Here is a 24,878-nt window from a genome sequence, read left to right as displayed (position 1 = left end):
ACATGTTTAGTGAATGGAGCATTGTTATGTTGCGGTATTATATTTGCACTGCATGACTGGAGAGTGCACCTGGGTATGGACTGCCTCCTTCTAAAGAGTCATAGCTGTTAGGGACCGGAGAGGCACTATCAGTAGTAGAGGAGGACGTACCACCTGAGAGAGAGAGAGAGAGAGAGAGAGAGAGAGAGAGAGAGAGAGAGAGAGAGAGAGAGAGAGAGGTTAACAGAATAAAATGATGAGCATGGCAGCAGTGGAAGAAGTCAATTGGAAGGAAGGAGAGATGAGAGATGATAAAAAGGAACGAAAAAGGAGGGGAGGAAAGCACAACAAGTACTGTATGGCAAAACAAAGAGCAACTTTTAGTCATTTGAACTGAACATCAACTCTGTGTATGTCCTCTGTAATTCGAGGTGAGGGGACAGAAGTGTGCGTATGCATACAAGTGACAAACACAGTATGCACACACACACGCACGCACACACACACTTGAATGAGTCAGTTAATCTACTGGGGCCACATGGAGTAGTATAGCGCTTGCCGAGAGTTCATTGGTAAGAGTGGGATCCAATTATGTCATGCTAAATCTGACCAACCAACAGGCAACCCTGCTGGATTATCTCCTGTGTGGACATTAGGCTACGAGGACAGACTGACCAACAAAAGCCTCGAGGTTGCAGACATTAGTAGTGAAACCATACGAATGGCTTTCAGAAGAACACCAAGGTGCCACATTTACACCAGTGGTTCACAAATGGTGTGCCATGAGACAAGTCCAGATGTGCCTCTGGACTTGTATACAACCATACCAAGTCCAGATGTGCCTCTGGACTTGTATACAACCATACAAAAAGTTATGAATATACTTTTTACTACAGCATACCACTACTTTGTGTGACCTCAGGCTCAAAGCACCAAGCATCACTTTCCCAATACAGAGGGAAATTGTGGGCCGGTCCTGGCAACAAATAAACTAGGGTTTAAGAGTTTAAACTTTTTATTTTTGTTTTGTTTTTTGCTGCCTGGGGACCCCTTAGAACCAGTGATGTAGTCTACCGTTGTATGCAGTATACCGTGGCAAAGTTTTAGGGGGAAAAAGCGTATACCGTCTAGTGCTAACCATTTCATCCACGAGCGTATAGCCTATATGTGCATGTGTCGCGCTGGGAATAATTATGGACCGTCTGAAAAAATAACCTAGGCTACAGCACTGCCTAGAACCCTCTCAAGGACCGATGGGGGACTGATGGGGGACCCCGGAGTCCACTTTGAGAACCAGTATCCTGATATAATGATTGCATTTTCACTCAGCCACCATAGATGAATTGCTTGTTGGTAATTAAAGTGCACTGCAGCAGAAGACAGATCATTGCCCAGAGCTTTACTGGGTGACTTAGCAAGGAGGCACCGAGACACATGCTAAGTGAGGAATGGAATGCCCACTCGTGCATTACAATCCCACCGTCTGCATTGCAATTACAGTTCATGCATTTAGCCCCTATCCAGACTCCCAGAGTGACATAGGATGAGCCGAGTGTCCAGCTCAGGGACAGGTTCAAGGAGACACATTTGGGAGCCTTCTGATATCCCAAGGAGATGAGCGGATTCTGCAACACCGTCCTAGGACAAGTAGGCAGGTACTGCAACTTACCTCTCACCTGTCTGAAAGACGAGGTTTTGGATACATGCAAAGTGCCCAGCCCAAACAAATGATGTAAGATTCCAAATGACATTGATAGCTATGCTGAGGAGGAAGGAAGATGAGCAATTTGCTGAATGCTGGAAGGATGTGGAGCAGGGAAGAAGGCAGAAATGGAGGACAGAGTCATGATTAGTCTACTAGAAAAGAGTAAGGAGGAGATGACAAATGGAAAGCCAATAAGTATTGGGGGGTCAACAGATGGATAGACACGGATACAGATGAGATATGAATGTCAGTGATCGCAGGTGCTCGCGTGTGTCAAGAGTGGGGATGTACAATATAAAAAGTAAACAGAAAGTGCAAGCGTGATGTTGGAAAGACAGGGTGACTTGGGGGGACGGGGCGGTGGTGGGGTGGTACAAAGCTAAAGCAGACCTGCTTCCTCATCCTCATCCTCATCATCGTCATCATCCTCGGAGCTGGATGGCGAGGGGGGGGCTGCTACTGCTGCCGCCTGGGCCGAGGCGCTGCCGGCAAAGCCTGAGCTAGCTCCACTATTAGCAACATATCCGTACTGCAGGCCTGTTGGGGAGAGGGTGGGGGGTGGAAGAGGTACAGAACACATGGTGTGTGAGGAGTGAAGTGACGTGGCGAAGTCAGTACACAGGGAGCACCTGGGGGGCTGCAACACCCAGCACAGAGTGTTGTGCGTCTGTCAAATGGCAGTGTTATTCAACACGTGCTACAGTTTGTTTAGGATGGAGGATGGTCTGGCTGGTCACATGCATGTAGATCTGCGTGAAAAGGAGCAAAAGGTGTGTTTGGTAAGCAGACTCAGCACACCTGTGAGCATGACAATAATTCCCACAGTCGGGTCTACAAATCTAAAAATGGGACAGACCAAGATGTTCCTTTTAACACAGCCACAACAGACAAGACAAAAAACAGGTGTTGGAGCATAAAGATTATACTGTAGTTGTACTGTACCAACTTGCTCAACCGTTAGTACAGGAAAACTCAGCTCTATGGTGGATTTCTACAGTGTATGTCTAATTTAAAAGTGTAATGTAAGGCAGTATTAACAAATGTTATTTCATGAATTATAACCAAGTCAAGGTATTTGTACAGATTTCACGAGTATGTGTAGAGAAGAGATTAGAGAATACTCTTTAATAAGAGAGCAAAGTTGCTTTCAAATCTATTACTCGTTGGTCCAAACTAATCTTTTTTGGCTGCATGTCTGCCTCCATCCCACACTGCTGCAGACTGCAGAGACACTCATCCATGCCTTCATCACATCCAGACTCGACTACTGCAAGGTGTCACCTTTAAAGTTCTCAAAAAACTTCAGTATGTGCAAAACTCTGCTGCCCGCCTCCTCACCAGAACCCGATCCAGAGACCACGGAACGGAATGTCAAAATATCTACCGCGGTGGCTGAGACCAGAGCCATTACCAGAGTAATGGTTGAGACAAAGCAGTGAAAGGTCCTGAAAGATGCATAACGTCAGTCTTACCCAATACCCAATCTTTCTGTTTTGTGAACACAAGGCTGCTGTACTTTATACCTCGTACTTTAAATGCTTAGTATGAGGTATAAAGTACAGCAGCCTTGTGTTCCTAAAACAGAAAGATTGGGTATTGGGTAAGACTGAATTACACCACTCGGTTCACACGGGTGTGATTGTTTTTCATGTGAACATAGTCCTTTCACAACTTCAAGCTTTATTACATTACCTACAGTGGTTTAGGTTGATTTTGAAGTGGTAGTCTTTAGGCTTGGTGAGAAAATACCCTCTCGTATCTATTGTAGGTACATTATATACAGTACATAATTGTCTTTTAACTGTCAAAAACGTTACCTATGGCCATTTGATCGTGCTGTGACTAAGTAGGTCATGTAATGTTGTTACATGATTTGTGGAATGTGATGAAGTTCAGTCAAATGCTTGAATTTATTTTGCCACTCCAACTCGTTGAGCTTGTTAAGCCCCTTTCCAAAGGGTGTGTGCGTTATCGTGGTTATTGGCACGAGCACGACAGTGATGCCGTAAGGAACCAGGCGGAGGAGAGTTTTGCAAGCATCACCCTCGAGTGGAATATTGCGATTATACTTATACAGTTACCATGAAAATAAAACATAAAAATGTATTCATATTGTGGGGCATTTAGTTCTCAAAATAACAACCTTACTACAAGTCTTATCTATCCATTATCCTGGAAATATATGGGGTCCGAGTCCCCGTTTACTCAGCCAGCCCAGACCAAGCATGAAGATGGCTGTGCGCTAGACAAGTTTTCCCAAACTGAACACACAGAGATTAACAAATTTAACTATTAGCTCAATCTCACTGTAATTAGGATATTGATAGAAATTAGAATTACTATGTCTGCAAACTTCCCATGCAAACTACTAGCCTAGCCATTATTTTTGAGTGGGGCAACCACTCCAAGGAACAGCAATGTCCGTCCGTCCCCGTCCTCACCTATGTGACTATGAGTAGCAGTAGGGGCAAAAGTGGCGCTGTTGGGGGAGAGGGGAGTTGCACCACTCAGTTCACACGGGTGTGATTTTTTGTGCTGTCATGCACGTTTGAAAATGTATTTTTATTTTATTCCACTTGGACCATCACAACTGAGCAGACTGTCCATGTGCATATCACTGTCCCGTCTATGTCTACTCGCCAAAGTCAAACCCTATCTACCCCCAAACAATTCGAAACCGTTATCCAATCTTTCATTTGCTCAAGGCTGGATTACTGTAATGCCGTAAATTATGGCATCGGCCAATCCGCACTCAGGCGCCTGCAATTAGTTCAAACCGCTGCTGCCTGCCCGCTTTCTCACCGGTACCAAAACATTTGACCACATCACACCAGTCCTAACCTCTCTCGGTACTAAAACATTTGACCACATCACACCAGTCCTAACCTCTCTCATTACTAAAACATTTGACCACATCACACCAGTCCTAACCTCTCTCGGTACTAAAACATTTGACCACATCACACCAGTCCTAACCTCTCTCAGTACTAAAACATTTGACCACATCACACCAGTCCTAACCTCTCTCAGTACCAAAACATTTGACCACATCACACCAGTCCTAACCTCTCTCAGTACTAAAACATTTGACCACATCACACCAGTCCTAACCTCTCTCAGTACCAAAACATTTGACCACATCACACCAGTCCTAACCTCTCTCAGTACCAAAACATTTGACCACATCACACCAGTCCTAACCACTCTCAGTACCAAAACATTTGACCACATCACACCAGTCCTAACCTCTCTCAGTACCAAAACATTTGACCACATCACACCAGTCCTAACCTCTCTCGGTACCAAAACATTTGACCACATCACACCAGTCCTAACCTCTCTCGGTACCAAAACATTTGACCACATCACACCAGTCCTAACCTCTCTCAGTACCAAAACATTTGACCACATCACACCAGTCCTAACCTCTCTCAGTACCAAAACATTTGACCACATCACACCAGTCCTAACCTCTCTCAGTACCAAAACATTTGACCACATCACACCAGTCCTAACCTCTCTCAGTACTAAAACATTTGACCACATCACACCAGTCCTAACCTCTCTCAGTACCAAAACATTTGACCACATCACACCAGTCCTAACCACTCTTCACTGGCTCCCCTATCAAACAAAGGATTGATTTCAAGGTTATTTTATTTACTTTTAAATCCCTTGACCCATTGTGACCCGAGGCCGATTCTAAAAAAATGTCTTCTAAATTTCTATGTCATTGGTTCTATACCAATTCATGTCAAGGACCCTCAGAATTATCTGTATTTGGCCGCGGACCGCCATCTGAAAATATGTTGTTCCAGGGACCTACCAAAGGCAAAGAGTTGAGTTAAAAATGTTCGCTCTGAAAGAATATATATTCAAAGATTTGCACCACATTTTCACGATTTTTCGTGAAAATGCCCGTAGCGTGGCCCTCAGTGCTGCGCTATGAGCTTGTAGATCTGCTATTTTTCAAGTATAACAATGCTTAAAACACCAAAAGGGGTTCCCGCCGAGAATGGGATAATGGCCTGGCTCCCCCATATATGTCCGAACTCATACAGCCCCAGAGCTACGGAACAACCTTCCCCCCCACATTAGAGCTGCTCAATCCATCGAGAAGTCCCTTCTTAAAACTCACCTTTTCTCTCTGGCCTTTAATGTTATCTGATTATTTTAATGGTTACGTATTCTTGTTGTTTATGCCTCTTGTTAATATACATGCCATGTTTCCCTGTTTTCTTTTCTTATTTGATTACATTTTACCATGTTTACTTTTCTACTGTGATTCTGTGAAGCACTTTGGTCAATTTCGGTTGTGTGAAATGTGCTATATAAATAAAGGTTGATTGTCACAGACAGGGCCGTTGGTGCAAGCTTCGTCCTCACTCTAAACTGCAACATCTGATTATAGATTGGTCAAAAGATAGGATAATAAAGATGGTCAACTCAACATTTTAGCCACTGCTAAACAGTAAACACATTTCTGTCTTTTCAAGTTGTGTTAATGTCTGTATCTGCCAGACAGGGCGCAATGCAGTAAAATATACAAATGAAAATATGCCTTGACCAGATCGCTAGTTTTGCATTGGGATGGAAGTGCATTGGATTGCTCAGTAGTCCACATCTGCCACGCCCAGACGCGGACAGACTATGTCCCATAGCCTGGAAGGACGACTGTTCAGCGACTGCAGTCAGCTAGTCTGCTGTCCATTGGCAATAGCCCAGGCAGAAATGAGCGATGCCAGAAAGAAATAGCCCATTCTTCATTTTGCTACAATAAAGCGCTAAACAAGGAAACATGTAAATTCAAGAAACCTTAACAGGAAGTCATTATCAATGAAAGCTATTACCAAACCACTAATTATTGTGTCACCTATTTCAAGTCATTGGGCCTCATTCATGAAACCTTTATAGCCAGTTTCATGAAACGTGTGTTTCACAGCCTTGATTTGTGTGCCTTTGTTTAACCCATTTAGACCTGAGAACTGACTCTAAAGATGTCTTCCAAATCCTGACAAACCTATGTTTCTATGTAAAATGATAAATAGTGCATTACATTCACCCATTTACACACACATTCATACACCGATGGCGGCGGACCCCATGCAAGGCACCAAACAGCACATCAGGAGCACTTAGGGGTTCAGAGTCTTGCTCAAGGACACTTTGACACTGACTCTGGGGGAGCCCGGGTTTGAACTGGCAACCTTGCGGTTACCATCCAGCCACTCTACCCCTGAGCCACCACGGCCCGCCTTATGTCAGTGGTTCTCAAAGTTTTTCATGTCAAGGACCCCCAAAATGTTATGTATTTGGCTGCAAACCCCATCTCAAAATATTTTGTTCCATGGACAACCAGAAGCAAAGATGAGTTAAAAACGTTCGCTCTGAAAGAATATATATATATATATATATATATATATATATATATATATATATATTCAAAGATTTGCACCACATTTTCAAGATTTTTCAAAAATAGCAGATCTACAAGCTCCTATGAGCTTGTAGATCTGCTCAAGTTAAAAGGTTAAAAGCTATAAGGCAACACATCAGGTCTAAATGGGTTAAGTTTGTTACACACGTGTAACAAAGGATGAATGTCGGTCATTTATAAATTGAGTCTGTGTGAATCATTTGCATAGTGCAACGCCCGATTCAACTCCCTCAACGGCATGTAGAATGGAGCACTATGTGTGTTGAATGTCTCTTTAGTACAAGAGAGAGAGACGTACAATCTCTAGTTCAACTACGATGGTGCCTTAATAAAAAACAGATATTCAAGCTGAAAACACTTTGCATTGTTAAGTGTTGTTAGCTTGTAGATCTGGAGTTTTGCAAGTGATTCTCACCTGCGATGGAGCACAAAGCCTAATTTATACTATATATCCAATATGATTGTCACGGTATGCCGTTTGCGTCATCGATCACTGTCGCTCTATCTTTTCTTTGCCTTTTACCTTGGTGGTGTCCTGGAGAAGAATGGACAGAAGCTGAGGGGGTCCCTGAGTGGGGTCTGTCTCTGTCTGGACCCACACTGCAGTAGGGGTCATAGGTCACAGAGGCCTGGTGGCTTTGGTCAATGTGTTGGTGACCTGTGGTTTGGGCTGTGGGAAAAGAAGAAAAGAATATAATAATACAAAATCATGCACTTAAGATGTGCTGTATCCGATAGTCTGTGGGCAGATTCACACTGAGTCTGTTTGATTCAAACTGTTCCCGAATACGATTGCCTGGTGCCCGCTGGCATGATTCACATTGGCCTTGATTCTTCCATACCCGAGTACACTTCATTCAACTGTATTCAATGCTTTCACATTGCATCGATCCGTATCCGAGTACACTTCATTCAACTGTATTCAATGCTTTCACATTGCATCGATCCGTATCCGAGTACACTTCATTCAACTGTATTCAATGCTTTCACATTGCATCGATCCATATCCGAGTACACTTCATTCAACTGTATTCAATGCTTTCACATTGCATCGATCCATATCCGAGTACACTTCATTCAACTGTATTCAATGTTTTCACATTGCATCGATCCATATCCGAGTACACTTCATTCAACTGTATTCAATGCTTTCACATTGCATCGATCCATATCCGAGTACACTTCATTCAACTGTATTCAATGTTTTCACATTGCATCAATCCGTATCCGAGTACACTTCAATCAGTCCCAAGACTACCTCGGTCCCGGGAATGGTTGGGTGATCCGCTCTGGGGAACAGTGAGTACGGTATGCACTACGCAGCATTCACACTACCACAACATCTGCCAAGTGGTCCATAGTGTGAATCTACCCTAAGTGCACCTACTCTGCTGGTTCAGGATCAAATCCCACTAAACCCTTCTCTCCTGTGCCTCTCAGCTTTGATATAGAAGGAAAACAGTAAAGTAGGGAGGACAACACAGTCTCCTCTATGGAGAACAAGTTTGAGCAGATGTCATCTTTCACAATCGCTGGTGAATTACAGACACATTTTTAAGGCATATTGTACATCCTTGTATACTGGTCATTTGTGGTGTCGGTATAAACAAGAGTCCATGAGAAAACTCAAGGTGGCGTATAATGATAGTATGAGGCTGCTGGTAGGTAACCTGACTCCGCCAGATGGGGCAGCAGAGAGTACACTGGGTTCCCCCCTCCTGCTCCCATCTGGGAACTCTCAGGCAGACTTGATGCTCCGGCCACAAAACGGCCTGGCCAATCAGCGGCAGCTAGAGGTGGGATCAAGGCAGCACTGTGTATGCCTTGATCCCGCCTCTAGCTGCTACTCTCTGCTGCCCCATCTGGCGGAGTCAGGTTAGCTGGTAGGAGCTCCAAGAAACTCCAGTGCTAGCCATATGTTTGTAAGTGTCAGAGCCCCAACTTGCCCTGAAGTGTTAAGAAACATGATGAATAGATACGTGTTGCTCATAATAGTACTAATCCAATGTGTAAATTCAAGTCATCTCACAGGGAGAGAGCATCCAGAAACAGTCGACAAATTTATATTAACAATCATAGCAAATAAGTGGTAATAGGGAGAGTTGTAACTTGTGGTACTATCATAAACTTGGCTTAGGGAACCAAAGTTTCCGAATACAAATTCCACAATGTGCTGAGCTTCCCTCCCTCCAGACATTATATGAGAAGATGTGCATGGTCGAAGCTCAGCGTATCATTAAGGACAATCACCACCCAGGCCCATCCATAATCTATGACAGTGGTTCCCAAAGTGGGGTCCAGGGACCCCTCAAGGACAAGGACAAACAACATGGCTCCTTTGAGAACCATTAGGGTCAAAACCCGCTCGGAGCCATGGATGAATTCGGACATACTGACTGCAATGAAAGCCAGAGACAAAAAACCCAACTGGGCATCCTAAAAACACAACGAAACAAGCTAAGAAACAGTGTAACTGCCATGACCAAATCAGCTAAAATAAACTTTATCAATGATAAAGCAGAGGAAAACAAAAACAATCCTCGAGAGCTCTGGAAGCTACTAAACAAACAACTAGGCTGTGGTCAGAAACTAAAAACCAGGTTTACAAACATAAACATCAAATCGAATGACACCCTCATCACTGACAAGCTTGATGTAGCCAACGACTTAAACATCTTCTTTACAAACATTGCAACAACGCTGGTTAACAAACTGCCCTCCCACTCTGGGCGTTTTGGTGTAGAGCACATCAAAGCCTTCTACAAAAACCTAGGTGTTTGTAAAGATGATTTTAAAATGGCAATGGTATCAACTGAGGAGGTACTTAAAAAACTGAGTGCCCTCCAACCCCACAAGGCCACTACACTGGTCATGACAATATTCCCCTCCAAATAAAGAATAAATTAACATTAGTTCGCGAGAAACATCAGGTCAACACAAGATCAAGACACAAAGATATTTATGTTCTACCAAAAATAAAAACTAGTATGGGAAGCTGATCTTTTATTTTTAGGGCAGTTAAATTATGGAACTCATCATTATAGCTGGGATTGCTTTTATTGATTCACTATTATGTTGTGATTTCTGTTTAGCTTTGTTTTTTTACTGCGGCATGGTCATGCTGGACCTCCAAAAGGCTTTTGACACCGTGAACCACTCCATACTGGTTAACAAGCTAAAAGCAATTGGTTTTGATAGCACATCAGTGAGCTGGATGCAATCCTACCTGGAGGGGAGAGAACAGATGGTGGAGGTGAACGGAACAGTGTCCCCCACCCTCCCAGTGAGCTGTGGCGTTCCACAAGGAAGCATACTAGGGTCTATACTGTTCCTAATATATGTAAACGACATGACATCAGCTTGTGACTGCAACTTGTTCCTGTTCGCAGATGACTCAGCAATGCTGGTCTCGAACAGGAACAAACTGCAGGTTGAAAAGACCCTCAGCTCTGAACTCGGTAGAATCTGCACCTGGCTCGCTGATAACAAACTATCCTTATTCCTTACACCTAGGAAAAACTGAATCCATTCTCTTCGGATCAAATAATCTCAGCAAGGCAGATGGCTTCTTGGTTAGAGTGGGTGACAATAGTATCACACGAAAAGATGAAATAAAATTACCTAATACCTACCTAGGTTCCATCCTGGAGGCTAATCTTTCCGGTGATAAAATGGCCACCAATGTAATAAAAAAAGTCAATCAAAGAACAAGATTCCTTTACAGGATCTCCTCACTGGTCAACAAAAACACCTTGAAGACCTTAACAGGAGCCCTCGTACAAGGTTTCTTCGACTATGCATGCACCTCTTGGTACCACAGCACATCAAAGGCCCTTAAAACAAGGCTCCAGACCTCCCAAAACAAACTGGTCAGGCTCCTACTTGGCCTCACCCCCCGAACCCACCTCACCCCTGCCCACTTTGACAGGCTGGAATGGCTTAGGGTCGACGACAGAGTACAGCGTCTTGCAATGGGCCTGGTCCACAAGATTCGATACACCACCAAGATACCCATGTACCTGTCTAAATACTTCCTTAATGTTAACAAAGTCCACACCCACAACACCAGAGGGAGTGCAACAAACCATGTACAACCCAGATTCGGCACAAGCAAGGGACTAAATACTTTTCGCTCTTATGCCACCAAAATGTGGAATGCCCTGCCAACAGTCATTAAGACATGCAAATCCCTCGACTCCTTCAAAACCACTCTCAAAGGGCACCTACGGACGGCTGCAATTCGAAACTGGCCCCCTGTAAAATCGGAATGTTTCTTTTCCCTTTTTACCTCCTTTATGATGAATTCCTGTTCTGTTCTTTGGTTATAGAAGTGTCTATTTGTACGTCTCTAAATGTCATCCACTCACAGTTAACAGTCTTTGTATTGAGTTGTGCTTGAAATGTACTGTAATTCTGCAAAATGTTAATAAATATTTCAATCAATCAAAAAAGACCCCTGGGGTCCAGGGGGTCCCCAAATAATTGATAGTTTGGAAACAAATGGACCCATTAGGGTCCATTTGGTTCCATTTGTACACTCTCAGAGTTAAATTAACATTGATTTTACAATATCCCAGAGGGTCCCAGAGATATAAATGCCATTAAATGGGGGTCACACGAACAAAGTCTTCTTTTGCACAAGTAGTCTTTTTGTTTGTTCTTGGAAAGCAACGTTGAGTACCAAGAAATGTATTAGATATGTGCCGATGAGAGACATTTCGGCCGATATCGATATCCGATATAATTAATTGGTGTTATGGCCGATAACCGATATTACAGATGTCGATACGATCTCATTCCGTATTGAAACATTATAATAATTTTGTCCATTCTGAAAAATACATGTAACAGGGTATCTGCACTGCAGGCTTAGGCAAGTCAGATTTTACTTTAATACCTTTATATTTAATATTGTGAGCTTGTAGATCTGTTCAAGCTGTTACTTTGGGCTTGTTTATCTGTAAAGACAGACCGATTAATCGGACCGATTAATTAATCGGTCTGATTGATTAATCAAACCGATGCCGATTAATCTAAAAACAACTAAAATCGTCCGATACCGATGTGTTTGCCGATTAATCTCCCATCACTACAATTTATTATTATTATTATTATTCACCCACTTCTTTAGACCTGTAACCCTGTGATGTGACAATAAAGCTTGTAGATCCGTTATTTTTGGAATATGTCACTAGAGAGGCCACATGGCTCAGCAAGGATTACTTAAACGGTAATATACTGGAACACTATTGTTTTGGGCGGTAACAAATCTGCCTGGCCCTGGCTGGTACTTTGGCTGGTAAGCCACATTTAAATTTGTTTTCCTGCTCCTATACAAGGAAATGGGGCATCTTGGTAGCCTGGGTTCCAGCCTGATTCGCTGCGTTTCGCGGATCTGAAAATGTCACTGCGCTACTCAAATCTGGACAGAGGCTGCTTGACTCGCATTTCATAACATCAAGTCAACTGTTACGTCGCAACGTTGTTGCTGATACGTTATCAGCCAGCACCACTCTGTCCATGCTTCTCACTGTTGAAAAAAACGGTATGCCGTTATACGGTATTGAGTAAAAACCTACGGTAAAAAGTAAACGATTCAGTAGTACACTGTCAGATTCAGTAGTACAAAAAAATTACGGCTGTGTGGGGTGAGTTTAGTGAATGATAAGGGGACGTTGCAGGACAACAGCAGTAGCTGTGTGGGGTGAGTTTAGTGAATGATAAGGGGACGTTGCAGGACAACAGCAGTAGCTGTGTGGGGTGAGTTTAGTGAATGATAAGGGGATTTATATATATAAATGCACCATTTATATGTCCCGCCTACCTATGGAGAATAGGAGACTGTCCAGACTGAGTAGCGCAGTGACATTTTCAGATCAGCGGAACGCAGCGAATCAGGCTGGAACCCAGGCTAGCATCTTGGTGGTTCAGCAAGTTAGTAGGCACAGGTCTAGCGATGAATACCAAAACTCTTGCCCTAAAACAGAGTCGCCCCAGGCGCATAATATCCAGCAACCTCGGAACGGTCTCTACCTGCTATTCCTAAACGGAACCTCAGTAGACTAGACTATGCCTAAACGTGCCTTATTCCTAACCTTAACCTCAGTAAAACGGTGCTAAAACCTAACCCTATTCCTGAACTTCAGTAAAACGACGCCTAACCATAAACATATTTCGAATACATGCGTGTTTTGGGGTGAGCGTTGCGGTTTCCCCAATCATGACATCATATGATCAAAACCAGTGTTCCCCACATAATCCCCTCTCTTATTTTTTAAGAGAAGAATTACTTTTTTTGTACTGTATATAAAAAAGAAGCCATAATACTTTACCTGTGCTGCCCTGGCCATTCACTGCCATTGTCGACTGACCGGGAGGAGGGGCCACACTGTACCCATGCTGCACTGCTGTCGTAGAAGGGGTCGGGGGGTGTGAGGCACTGCTCCCCGGGGGCTGCTGATGGAGGGGGGTGTTGATTAGGTTGGCCACAGTGCCGCCAGCAGGGGTCTGGGAAGACCGCAGGGTCCCATACTGGCTGCTACCAGGAGCTGACGGGTAAGAAACAATAGGATAGACAGGAGCGCCGGGACAGCTGGGTGGTGCTGGCACCAAACTGGGCTGCTGCTGTGTGTGGGGAGCCTGGAACGGCTGCTGTCCATAGTAAGCTCCTGGAGTGCCATAGGGGTCCGGCTGATGCTGCTGCTGGAATGACTGGGGGTTAGGTTGAGCGTTTTGTGGAGTCGGAGGGGAAGAAATGGGGTTGGTGGTGGCTGGGATGGTACCATAGGGATGGGTGGGTGGGGGGGCAAAGCTTGGGGGTGCCACTGCCCCAGAGGGCGCCGAGGGTGCTATATTGGGGGCAACTTGGTGCTGAGGGAGGCGATGCTGTTGTTGCTGGTTGTTGTGGTAGTAGTTAGCACTGTAGGCATTGTTCGTGGAAGGTGCCTTGTTAGGGGCAGGGGTACAGTGTGCAGGAATGGTGGGTTGACCTTGCTGTTGAGGCGGTGCTCCATAGTAGCTTGCAGGTGGATACATGGACTTCTGTTCTGGTCCTGGAAATCAAAGAAACACGGATGGTCACAATGTCAAATAGCCTATCTTACTGTTTCCCCTTTCCCCAAACTCTTGACAATTCAATGTAATGCTGTGTTTAATTTCCAAATTAACTCCATCACCAACCTTTGCAGACAAAATACATAGGTTAATATTAAACACAGCTGCTATAACACCGTTGTTAATGTAACTTGAAATCGCATTATTTAGTTACATGTCTCCCAGCTGCATCCATCCTACTACTACACTACATTGACACATTATAGTAGTATTGCCAGACTGACGAGACACACTGATATACGGGACAGGACGGATGACGTACAATCTGTCAAATACTTCTGTTGCTTTATAATCACCTTACTTTATGCTAAATGACTAGTAGCACAATGCCAACGACAAGGCATTGAAGCATACAGCTAACACTAGCAGAAAGCTAACTAGCCGGGTGGACCAGCTAACGCAGCTTTACTGTCATTGACAAGTTTAAAGCTGTTATTTCTTGTACTATGATGCTCTGGTGACTTGAACAGAACCAAAACAGACACTTGTCTAAATAATAAAAACACCTGACGTGCTTGCTTGCTTGCATGCTACGGGGTTAGCCGTGTGGCTAATCCCAGTCACCATGGCCTGGATGGATGGTGGATGGATTACCGTTCTGATAAGGGGGCGCATATTCTCCTCCGTTGGCCGTTGAGTTTGGGCTGTAACGGACGGAGGCGTTCAGGTTGGTAAAACCCGGCGGCGCAGACATGATGTCGCCGATCCGCCTGCCTTATTATCCTCCTTTATAGCCACAGATGCACTTTGGTGGTGGTGGTGTGAAGACACATCAGAAGAAGCGGTGTGTTGTTGCCATCAACGATGCATCGCCGGCTGACGGCTGTGTATTTATTGAAGTATAAACCCCCCCGGCCCCCGCAGCGCTCTAAACAGCCTGGGAGGCGAGCCTTCGCCTGCTCACAGTCGCCTCGGATGTTGAGGATGTTCCCTTCCCAGTCACATCCAGGCAGTCAGCGGAGCGGCGTTGCACTGCGGTCCGCCAGCCCAGCTCCAAGCTAGACCCCCTTGCGTGGTTTTGGTGTGCTCGTGCGGGAGAGGTATTACGGTAATTGTAGCTCTGTTCCATAGCCCTAATGCCCTTTGCTGCCGTTGAAGGCATTAGAGCTATGGATGATGGAGCAGGTGCTTTTGGATTCAATTCAATTCAATGAATTCAATTGAATTCAATTCAAAAGGGCTTTATTTGCATGAGAAAACGTTTACATTGCCAAAGCAAAAAAAAGTAACAATACAGTCAAAACAAAATGTATGTACAGTACAATTGAAAGTCAGAATCTCCAATAAATCAATTTCTATGTATTGGATCATGGATTCATTGCATGATGATGATGATTAAGTAAGTCAGTAATGTATGTACAGTTTTACAAACATTCTAGGTTCGAGGTCCAAAATATACATCTGGTGTCTTCCTGGGACCCAAACTTACAAAAATACATTATGAATTAACCACTTAGGCTCTAATTCAAACATAGGGAAAATAGCTGATCTACAAGCTCACAACACATGGCATCATGACGCGCTGTAAACCTTTTGGGGATTTGAATACATTTTGGGGAAGTCTTTGAATATTGGGGGTAAATGTCTAAATTTTCAAATATAGAATTCAATAAAAGCAAGTAGCCCTCGTTTAACAGAGCAACTTTCACTTGTATATGTGAGTAATATATTTTGACCAAGAGTATCTTTGACTCAAGTATTATGTAATGATAGTTCTGCACAGGCCTAGGGCCGATTCATACTCCTATTTTAGAGCCAAATAAAAGTCGGTTCGGCTCTGTAGAGCCTACAATGTGACGTCATTTGAGGTTCAGGGGGCGGGTACCGTCCTAAAGTCGGCTCTTGTGTGCTACTGAAAATTTCTGATGAGCCGAAATCATTTCGGCACTACAGCGCCGAAACAGCGGTAAAATAGGAGTATGAATCGGCCCCTACACAGGGAGCATGATCACCAAAGCTCATCATTAAAAAGGCACCAAACGGGAATCATAATAATTTATTGGTTGACGTTGCGTCAGTAGTATACACACACAGTATGTTAACAGCAGATTATAGTTTTGAAGAGGCAGCAGATGCATTCAGAAGAAGCATGAATTCAGCAAGAATTCAGAAGAAAAGCAGACAGATCTGCTTTTTATTTCAACTGAAATGTGTGGAAACTGAGTGAGGATCTACAACCTCCCAACGTGTCATGGCTTATGTTGAGCTTGTAGATAGGCTATTTTCAAAATAGCCAGCCCAGTGTACATATTGTTAACAATTTACATTTAGGCAGTTTATAGCAGACACTAATCCAGAGCGATTTACAGTAATCAAGGTAAACACAAGGTAATACAAATACAAATGCACAGACTGCTGTTTTCCAGATTTCAATATATAAACAGAAATAATGTAATCCCTGTCCCATATACTCTTGTTCTCATTGTGATTAATTAATTTATTACAAAGAAGAGCACACACATCTGACTGATGTTGACTGATGGACCCTATTCTGTAATGATGCATTATCTTTGCCAGTTGGGGTTTGGACATCATATTTTCTATTAAATACATTCTGCTGGTTTTGATTACGCCGAAGATCTCTTTCAGAAGAAAAGTGTTCATTGACTATTGATCTGTGACTGCTCGTATTGTTTATTCATAGTCATGATCTTGAGCTGTGCAGCGTGCACGCTTCTACTGTACTTTTCACCAGTTGGTATGTAAAGAAGAATCATTTCGGTCATCGGCAAACCTCTTCACCGATGCTTTATTGGAAGCCGGAGGGGGGCTGAAAACGTCCTACAAATATGTTCTCAGAGATGACATTGCAACACGTCACACCTCCTGGGGAACCCGGAGTCGCCCATCTGTGCACTCACACTCCTCTTTCTGCTGTGGAGCGGAGGAAGACTCGTCACTTTGTGCCCGTCCCCGTTTGGTTTGGCAGGCGAGGCAACAGGCGGTACGCCCTTCCAGACGGCAGGCGGGACAGGAGAGCACCAGCTGACAGCAGAACTGTGTGGTACACAGCTGGTACTGGTCCCAGGGTGAGCTGCAGTACCTGCACTCTGAAACGTGGGACAGAGAAGAATGATGCAGGACCGCTTATCAAAGTGTTGTGGAACATGCAACGTCACCTGACATTTTTTTTGCCAAAGCGTAAATTAGTACACTAATAGAATGTTAAAATTACAAGCAAAAAGCAAATGACGGCCCAGGCGGTGGCGTAACCGTCTGGGCACCCGACTGGTAATCCAGTCGCAGTGTGCCGCGGGTTCGACTCCCGAGCCCGACACGGCCTTTACTGCATGTCTTCCCCCATCTCTCTCCCGTTTCCTGTCAGCCTACTGTCTGTCCCTTCAAAAACCAATAAAAGGCGTAAGCCGCAAAAAAATATCTTTAAAAAAGAAAAAAGAAAAAAAGAAAAAAAAGCAAATGACATAAAGTCTAAATTTGCTGTCATTGGTATTGGTTGATGATCAATATGGCAGTGTGGATGTAATATAATATGCTAAAAGACTATTCTGTCATTCCTATGGCACTGTGTTAAACTATTTAGCATATTTAATGTATTTATTACATGTTCTTTTGTTTTTTTTAGAAGTAATATACAACATCATATTATTATTCGTCACAGACCTGAGATGACATCACTGTTGGAAGAGATGGCGTAGCGCTCATCAAACACAAACAGTTTCCCGCGATAGAAGCCCTCTGGGAAATGCTCCAGGTACTTGTGTATCCCACCCTTCAGCTGGTACACCTCCTTACACACATCCTGAAGACATATGAAGTTTATCTACTTAGCCAGCAACTTTCACACTTCAATGTATGATGGTGGTGGATAGCAGAAATTGCCCAATTTCTTTTTTCATCCTTGTGTGGTGGTAAAAAAATCTAGTTAGGCTGATAATCTGGTAATTTGGAATTTAACTACTAGCAAATGTAAACTCAATATGAAACTCACTTTGGAGCGGAGGTAAGCTGAGGCACGCTCACAGCGGATTCCCCCAGTGCAGTACATGAGAACCTTCTTTTCTTTGAACAGCTCGAGATTCTGGTCCACATAGTCTGGAAAGTAGCTGAACTTCCGAATGTTGGGGGCCAGACAATGACTGAATTGTCCCTGGGGGGGGGGGGGGGGGGGGGGGATAAAGCATATATTTCAAATAAGTAATTCCCCACTGTCTGGTTTATTAATCTGTGCTCATAATCAATGTAATGCTTTTGAATCCGTCTTAAGAACCGTGTCAAAATTATGACCAGCCCCCACAGTATGAACTTTAGTAGGTGGCCGCAAATAGGCCAAAAAAGGCAAATAACCACAAAAGACTGCAAAAAACACACAAACCAAAGCACAAAAATGTCACCCGCGCATGTGCACGGGCCGACGCATGCACGCTCGTGCATCGCGCATGCATGCGTCGGTGAAAGCTCCCCCCCACACCATCAGCTTCTGGCTATATAGGGGAAACACTGCATGCACATACAAATATGCAATGACAGTGAACATTTTGCTACATTTCTTAATTCTTGATTTATACACAGATTCAATTTATATTTCTTTACAGACATTTTACATACAATTTTACTCTCGTAAAAGTTTCTGCAGTCCAATAGGATGGTATCGTTACATAAATCCCCATTAGATAAAAGTGCCTCCACTTCATTGTGAAATTCTTCAGGTTGCAAGTGAATTCCTGAAAAACAAAATTGAAACCGGTAATTTGTCCTTTATTCAGTCACCAGTGTGTATTAAGATGATTAGTTGAAACAATAAGATTTGTTCCTTTTATTTTAATGCATTGACAATGTACAAAGGGCTATACAAAATTACAAATAGTTTTATCTGCTACAATACTTATCATTATTATATTGAGTACTGTAATTGTATTGAGTACCTGCCAACTTATAGGAGATGACATCAGGGCTGACTCCCATGGGGACTATCTCCTTGTAGACACCAACCCTCAGATCAGAGAAACACTGTGCACCACCATCACTCATCTAGACAATCACATGAAAAATATATCTCTGCTGTCAGGCAGAAACCAGTCCAAACCATGTACAAAATATATATTATTTTTTAAATCACACCCGTGGGAAGTGAGTGGTGCAACTCTGTGTGGGGGTCCCCGGGGGATCCCCGGAAGTTCCAGACCCACAGGAACGCACCCAGGGTGTCTACCCGGTTCCGGTGAGCCGCCCCGCGTCCGAAATGGTTGAGAATGACAGAGTTACCGTGTGGGGGTCCCCAGGGGGTCCCTCTACTCTACTGTACTGTCACTGTACTGTACTGTCACACCTGAAATCATCATATACAGTTAATATGTGCGTGTGTGTTAGGCTGCACAACAGTGACACTATTTTCGTGCTCGGAGTCTCGGACACATCCAGGGACCCAGGGACGGACCCAGAGAGACAGCCAGGGACACAGGGATGGACCCAGAGACACAGCCACACACATAGCTGTCTATAGGAGTGGTTGCACCACTCAAAAACAGTTAATAATTTTTCCCATCCTAAACATGATCATCAGGTATTATTATTATATAAGGAGGAAGAATGTTTTCAAAAAAGTGTACAGTATTTGTTAAAATGACGTTTTTATGTGGACACGCCCACCAGTTTATTAACACATTCCGTCCGTAGGACGTCGTGAAACGTCATAGGGACTCGAACCGAGGGGTAAATACGACGTCCTCAGACGTCTTAGCGCATCCTCAATGATACGGGGCGAGATAAGAATATTCTGATTTTTTTTTTTATTATATTTGTCAGTTCGCCTTTCGGCTACCGTATGCTACACTCTAGACTCGTTAGCTTACCGTTGACTTAGCTGTTAGCGCGGCAGAAAGAATGACTCGTCTCTCCTAATCCAGGGCGCTCTCCGTGGTTTCTAACGGATCGATATACTAGCGCTTCATTTCTGCTCCTCATCCATCTCTCCCGCAAAATATGAACGCTTTTTGGATCATATATCGTATAAATTAAAACGATAGGAATGTAAGCTAGCAATGTAAAGAGAACTTTTTTGAGCGGATTGTTTCCGGGTCGTAGGTTTCGGAGTAAAATCACTGTTTTTTTCATTGGCACGTTTGACTGTCAAGGTGTCAGCCTACAGTAAGAAACCATAAATACAAAGGGAAGACATCATTGTACATAACAACCACACCAAGGGGTCCAATGAAGTACTGTGACATGAAAAACCGGAAAGAATACATAAATCACGGCACCTCATCTTTAACAATTGTATATCGTTATCGTTGTAGTCACCTTTACAATGAGGTACAACTTGTAAGCATATTTCCCAATATGCTTCTGTTGGTAATCACTCTCTGTTATGGCGACTTGCCATAACAGTCCTCCTGTCAGGTGTGTGACTGGCACCTGAGCATGGGTCCTGCGTCCTTTGTAGAGTTTGTGTATGCTCCGAGCATCAACATGCCCCCATGGAAAGATGCCACGTTTGTCCCTTCAGGATAAGGCCCGTGCAATAGGGCAAGTGGAATCTGGTGTTCTGATACGCAGAGTGGCAAGTGTTGGAGTTGGAAGCGCTCGTCAAAGTCACTGAACGACCATGTGTACCACCTGTTTCAAATTTGCACATAATGCAGGAGGCAGCACGACCCGTTAATAAAAACGAGTGCTTCCAACCTCCAACGTCTTACAAGAATATCACGGCACAGAATTTCTTGACAGAAAGTAACTCATACGATGGATTTTTTATGAAACAAACGCTTTGCAGATTGAAGGAGGATAATTCGAGTTTGCACTACAGCTGCAATGTTGGTGAGTTTAACGTTGTTTAATACAAGCAAATCGCAAATGCAATTTGGATGAATGGGCTCACACTGGATGGTATTGCAACTCTAGATTCATCCCATTATAAAACTAGAAAAGGTCATTGCAAGACATTGCATCCCGGCTCCTCCTGCCTACATGTCGAAGTGTCCTTGGGCAAGACACTGAACCCTACATTGCCTCCAATGAGTTGGTTGGTGTGAGCTCGCCACCATTGGTGTGTGAATGTGGGAAGTGAGGACGCTGGCGTCGACTGTTTGCCGCTTCACCTCCCAATGTATGAATGAACCATTGTAAAGCGCTTTGAGCACTTGGAAAAGCGCTATAAAAATGCAATTCATTATTTGTATTAATTATTATTATTTCTTCCTCATGCAATATGCATGCACACGTTCACCGCAATTGGATGCTGCGTTGAGGAGTTGTGGCCATTTGTACAAAACGGGTACAAAGCGGGCTACTCCTGAAAACTTTAGAAGCCAATCATAGCCAATCAGGATGGATTATGATAAATAAAACAAACCCGTCTTGATCACATGACTATGGAGAGATGTGTACCGATTTCCGTGAAATTTGGATACAATCTGAAGGAGTACTATTAGAAAATGTGTTTTACATATGTCGGCCTCCTGGTGGCGCTATAAAGATCAGATGTGAAAAATTCCAGGCAAAGGTTTTTCCTTGGCCTCTAGGGAGTGTGCATACAACGTTTTACACAGATCTGTGCAGTTAGAGGTAAAAACATGAATTGGCCAGTTATAGCGCCACCATGAGGCTGAGTTGAAAATGTTCCAGTGGCATTTCTTCCTCTGCTAGGAATGTGCGTGCACAATTTCATGGAAATCACACGATGTGTTCATGATTTGCGGCATTTTGTTTTAAACCGTGCACTCCTGCGAACTTTGGTAGCCAATCTTAGCCAATCAGGATGAAGTCTGAAAAATCTGAAAGACCAGTTTCGTTGAATGGCTCTAGAGAGACCGTGTACCAATTTGCGTGATGTTTGGACAAAATCTGTAGGTGTACTGTCCAATTTGTTTTTGTTGCACAAAGCGGCCTGCTGGTGGCGCTATAAGAGGCCAATGTGAAAACCTTGGGGCAGAGGAACAGCTGTGGCATTCAGGGAGTGTGTGTGCAGAGTATGGCTGCGATCAAGCCAACTGTGCCGGAGATTAGCTGTCCACAGACGGACGGACGGACGGACGGACACACACACACACACACGGACGGATGGACGGAGTGCCGTCGGCCTGGTGGAGACAACAATCTAGTGTTGCAAATTGCGGCTATGAGGAACCATAGGCTTTCTTCCAGAGATTTACAGGCACATTTTACACACCGGTGCCACAGACAGATCTATGTCAAAGTTGCAGGACCCATGCTCAGGTACCAGTCACACACCTGTCGCTCAAAACTATTGGTGGATTTGGGGGGATCCTGGCAAGTTTTGGGGGGGCGCCACCCAAACATTTATTTTATATGTGTTGCTCATTCCACGATTGCACAATCCTTACTAGTTATACCTCTTTGTAAAAGGTGACTAATCTCAACAATAACAACGATATAAAATACAATACCAATTGGAATCATTGAAAGGAATGATGAACAGAAGTTAAGTTTAAAGATACAATTTTTGTATTTTTCATGTGTCTATGAGGTGACAGTACTTCATTAGACACCCTGGAGTTGTTTTTATGTACAATGATGTCTTCCCTTTGTATTTAGGGTTTCTTCCTGGAGGCTGAACCCTTGACAGTCAAACGTGCCAATGAAAAAAACTGTAATATAGTGACATCACATTATCAGCCCCTCCCTTAACCCCTCCCCCTTTATCATACAACTACAGCTGTGGGTATGGCTTAAGTTCAGGTGGATCACCACCCACCAGGCAAACCAGGCATACTTAATGAACTGGTGGGGGGGCCAACATAAAAACGACATTTTAACAAATACTGTACACTTTTTTGAAAAATGTCTTCCTCCTTATATAACAATTAGACCTCATGTTTTAGGGTGGAAAAAGATCATGGCACTCCATCTTTAAGTAAATTGCTTTTGCTTAAAATGTTGTGTTTCATCAGCTAATTAGTTCAGTCAATTCAATCTATTATTAGTATGGCATGTGTGTGTATGAATAAAGGTGTATCATGGGGAAAGCCATGTACCATGCATTATACAACAGATATTTGTACAGTACAACTCATTCTAACCTTAAAATCTTCTTCCTCCATCATGTTGAAGAGTGGATGTGAACGCATTGCCTTGATGTACATGTCAGCAGCAGCTTCAGTGCCCCCAACAGTTCCATTGATTCCTTCAGTGGCCACCCTCACCTGAGAGAATTAACCATATGCAATTGCATTAGCCACATGAATCCTAGCATCATTATTCTGAGAATGGCAGAATGGAAAGGTGAAGATTCTGCAAAACATTGTTAAACAGATGGGGGGAATAGAGACACATTACTAACCCTATCCCTAACTGGACGCAAAGCCACATAGTCGGAGTAATGGGATGTCAGAGTTATGTATTGGCTGCAGTCCCCGGCCATAGCAGATCTACAAGCTTGCGGCAAAATGTGTAAAGAGGGGACCGACCAAGCAAGTATAGATCGACCTCCGGGGGACCACGGACAACGGGACAACCAATTAATTAATCAATAACATTATTGGCTAATAATGATTACAGATACCTTAGAAAAGGTCAGTTCCAAGGAAAGGAAATGTACTTACCTTGCCAGTTAAATGGAGCTTTTCACATAAATCTTTCTGCCAAGCTGAGATGACATGCGGGTCTTCGACCTCACAGTAGCAGTAATACAGAAGTACCTTGCCTGGACCCCTTTTGATGAAAAAAAAGTGTATTCATTAAAGTGTGCTATATGCAAAAGAGTGCCAAAAGACAGGGCCGAACAAAGTGAAAAATAAAGACAAATACTTTTGAAGCTGATCCTCGGTGATGTAACTGGTGTCTGGTATCCACTGTGCAATGTTCACCGGCTCTGCCTGTGGCACACTTGGTTGTTTATGCTTGACAGCTTCTTCTTCAAGTTGGCTCAACAAACGTTTAAACGTGGACTCTGTGAGGTGTTGAATTTCAGATGCATGACTCTTGGCCACATGCTTGTGAATGGAAGAGGATTCTCTGAACGTCTGACCACAGCAGCACCAAGCTAGCATGGGATTTCCTTCCTTGCAGCATCCATCCGTCTTGGATGCCACATATGTTGCAAAAGCCTGAAAAGAATTGATAGGCCTATTTAGGAAACATATATACAATACAAAATAATCATTGATCAGTTGTTCTCAACTACCAGCAGTAGCCTGGGGAACCATTACACTACTGATTTTCAAACCAAAGACATCAGTTCAATTTTCAGCCATTCTCCTACCCTATAGCAATCAGCAAATTTAAAGTTATGGTTTCCATAAATAGCATGGTGCCTGCCTGCCCATGGACCTGTGTCCATCTGTAGGACATGTTGTTGTTGTTGTTGTTGTTACTCACCCTCCTCCTGCAGAATGCATGGTACTTTTTCAGTGTGGCAGAAAGGGGAGGTTTTTCTCTTTTGGACCCATGCGGTGTGACGAATGAGTCCAGATCAAAGCCTGTGAACTCTGCAGAAAGCTTGTTCTCAATCTCCATGGTTGGCAAAAAATAAATACCGGTAAATACAGGTATTGTTTCCAGAACCTTTTCACGACGAACTACTTCTTTCTGGCAACCAGAAACACAATATTTTGCAGAATAACGAACAATAATAGTTAATACGTTGCTGTCACTCGGATTTGCATCACATTTTACTACACTGTACTAACAAAGGAATTATAATAAATTAAAAACAAAGGTAGAAGTAAC

General features: G+C 43.6%; 2 protein-coding genes across 4 annotated transcripts in view; both read right to left on the bottom strand.

Moving 5' to 3' along the window:
- Positions 1-15,311, bottom strand: part of sec24b (SEC24 homolog B, COPII coat complex component) — a 45,576-nt gene extending 30,265 nt beyond the window's left edge. Inside the window, exons 1-5 of one of the 3 annotated variants that reach the window (XM_079504808.1) lie at positions 14,829-15,311; positions 13,454-14,173; positions 7,645-7,791; positions 2,075-2,221; positions 70-153 (exon numbers count right to left, since the gene is read on the bottom strand). In XM_079504808.1, the coding sequence (XP_079360934.1) occupies positions 70-153; positions 2,075-2,221; positions 7,645-7,791; positions 13,454-14,173; positions 14,829-14,928 (1,198 nt within the window). In that variant the 5' untranslated portion in view covers positions 14,929-15,311. The remainder of the gene's footprint in view (positions 1-69; positions 154-2,074; positions 2,222-7,644; positions 7,792-13,453; positions 14,174-14,828) is intronic. The other 2 variants (XM_079504807.1, XM_079504809.1) reach the window with 2 other exon arrangements.
- A 904-nt stretch (positions 15,312-16,215) lies between these two features.
- On the bottom strand, positions 16,216-24,775 carry tstd2 (thiosulfate sulfurtransferase like domain containing 2). Its single transcript, XM_079504269.1, has 9 exons — positions 24,528-24,775; positions 23,958-24,256; positions 23,753-23,861; positions 23,231-23,353; positions 19,118-19,223; positions 18,801-18,916; positions 18,184-18,342; positions 17,856-17,994; positions 16,216-17,284 (listed from the first exon to the last, which is right to left on the bottom strand). The coding sequence occupies exons 1-9, from the start codon at positions 24,663-24,665 to the stop codon at positions 17,052-17,054; spliced, it is 1,422 nt and encodes a 473-aa protein (XP_079360395.1). The 5' UTR covers positions 24,666-24,775; the 3' UTR covers positions 16,216-17,051.
- Between the last annotated feature and the right edge of the window lie 103 nt (positions 24,776-24,878).

Source organism: Electrona antarctica (assembly GCF_951216825.1).
Source record: "Electrona antarctica genome assembly, chromosome: 1".
Classification (NCBI taxonomy): domain Eukaryota; kingdom Metazoa; phylum Chordata; class Actinopteri; order Myctophiformes; family Myctophidae; genus Electrona; species Electrona antarctica.
This window is presented reverse-complemented; position numbering and strand designations above follow the sequence as displayed.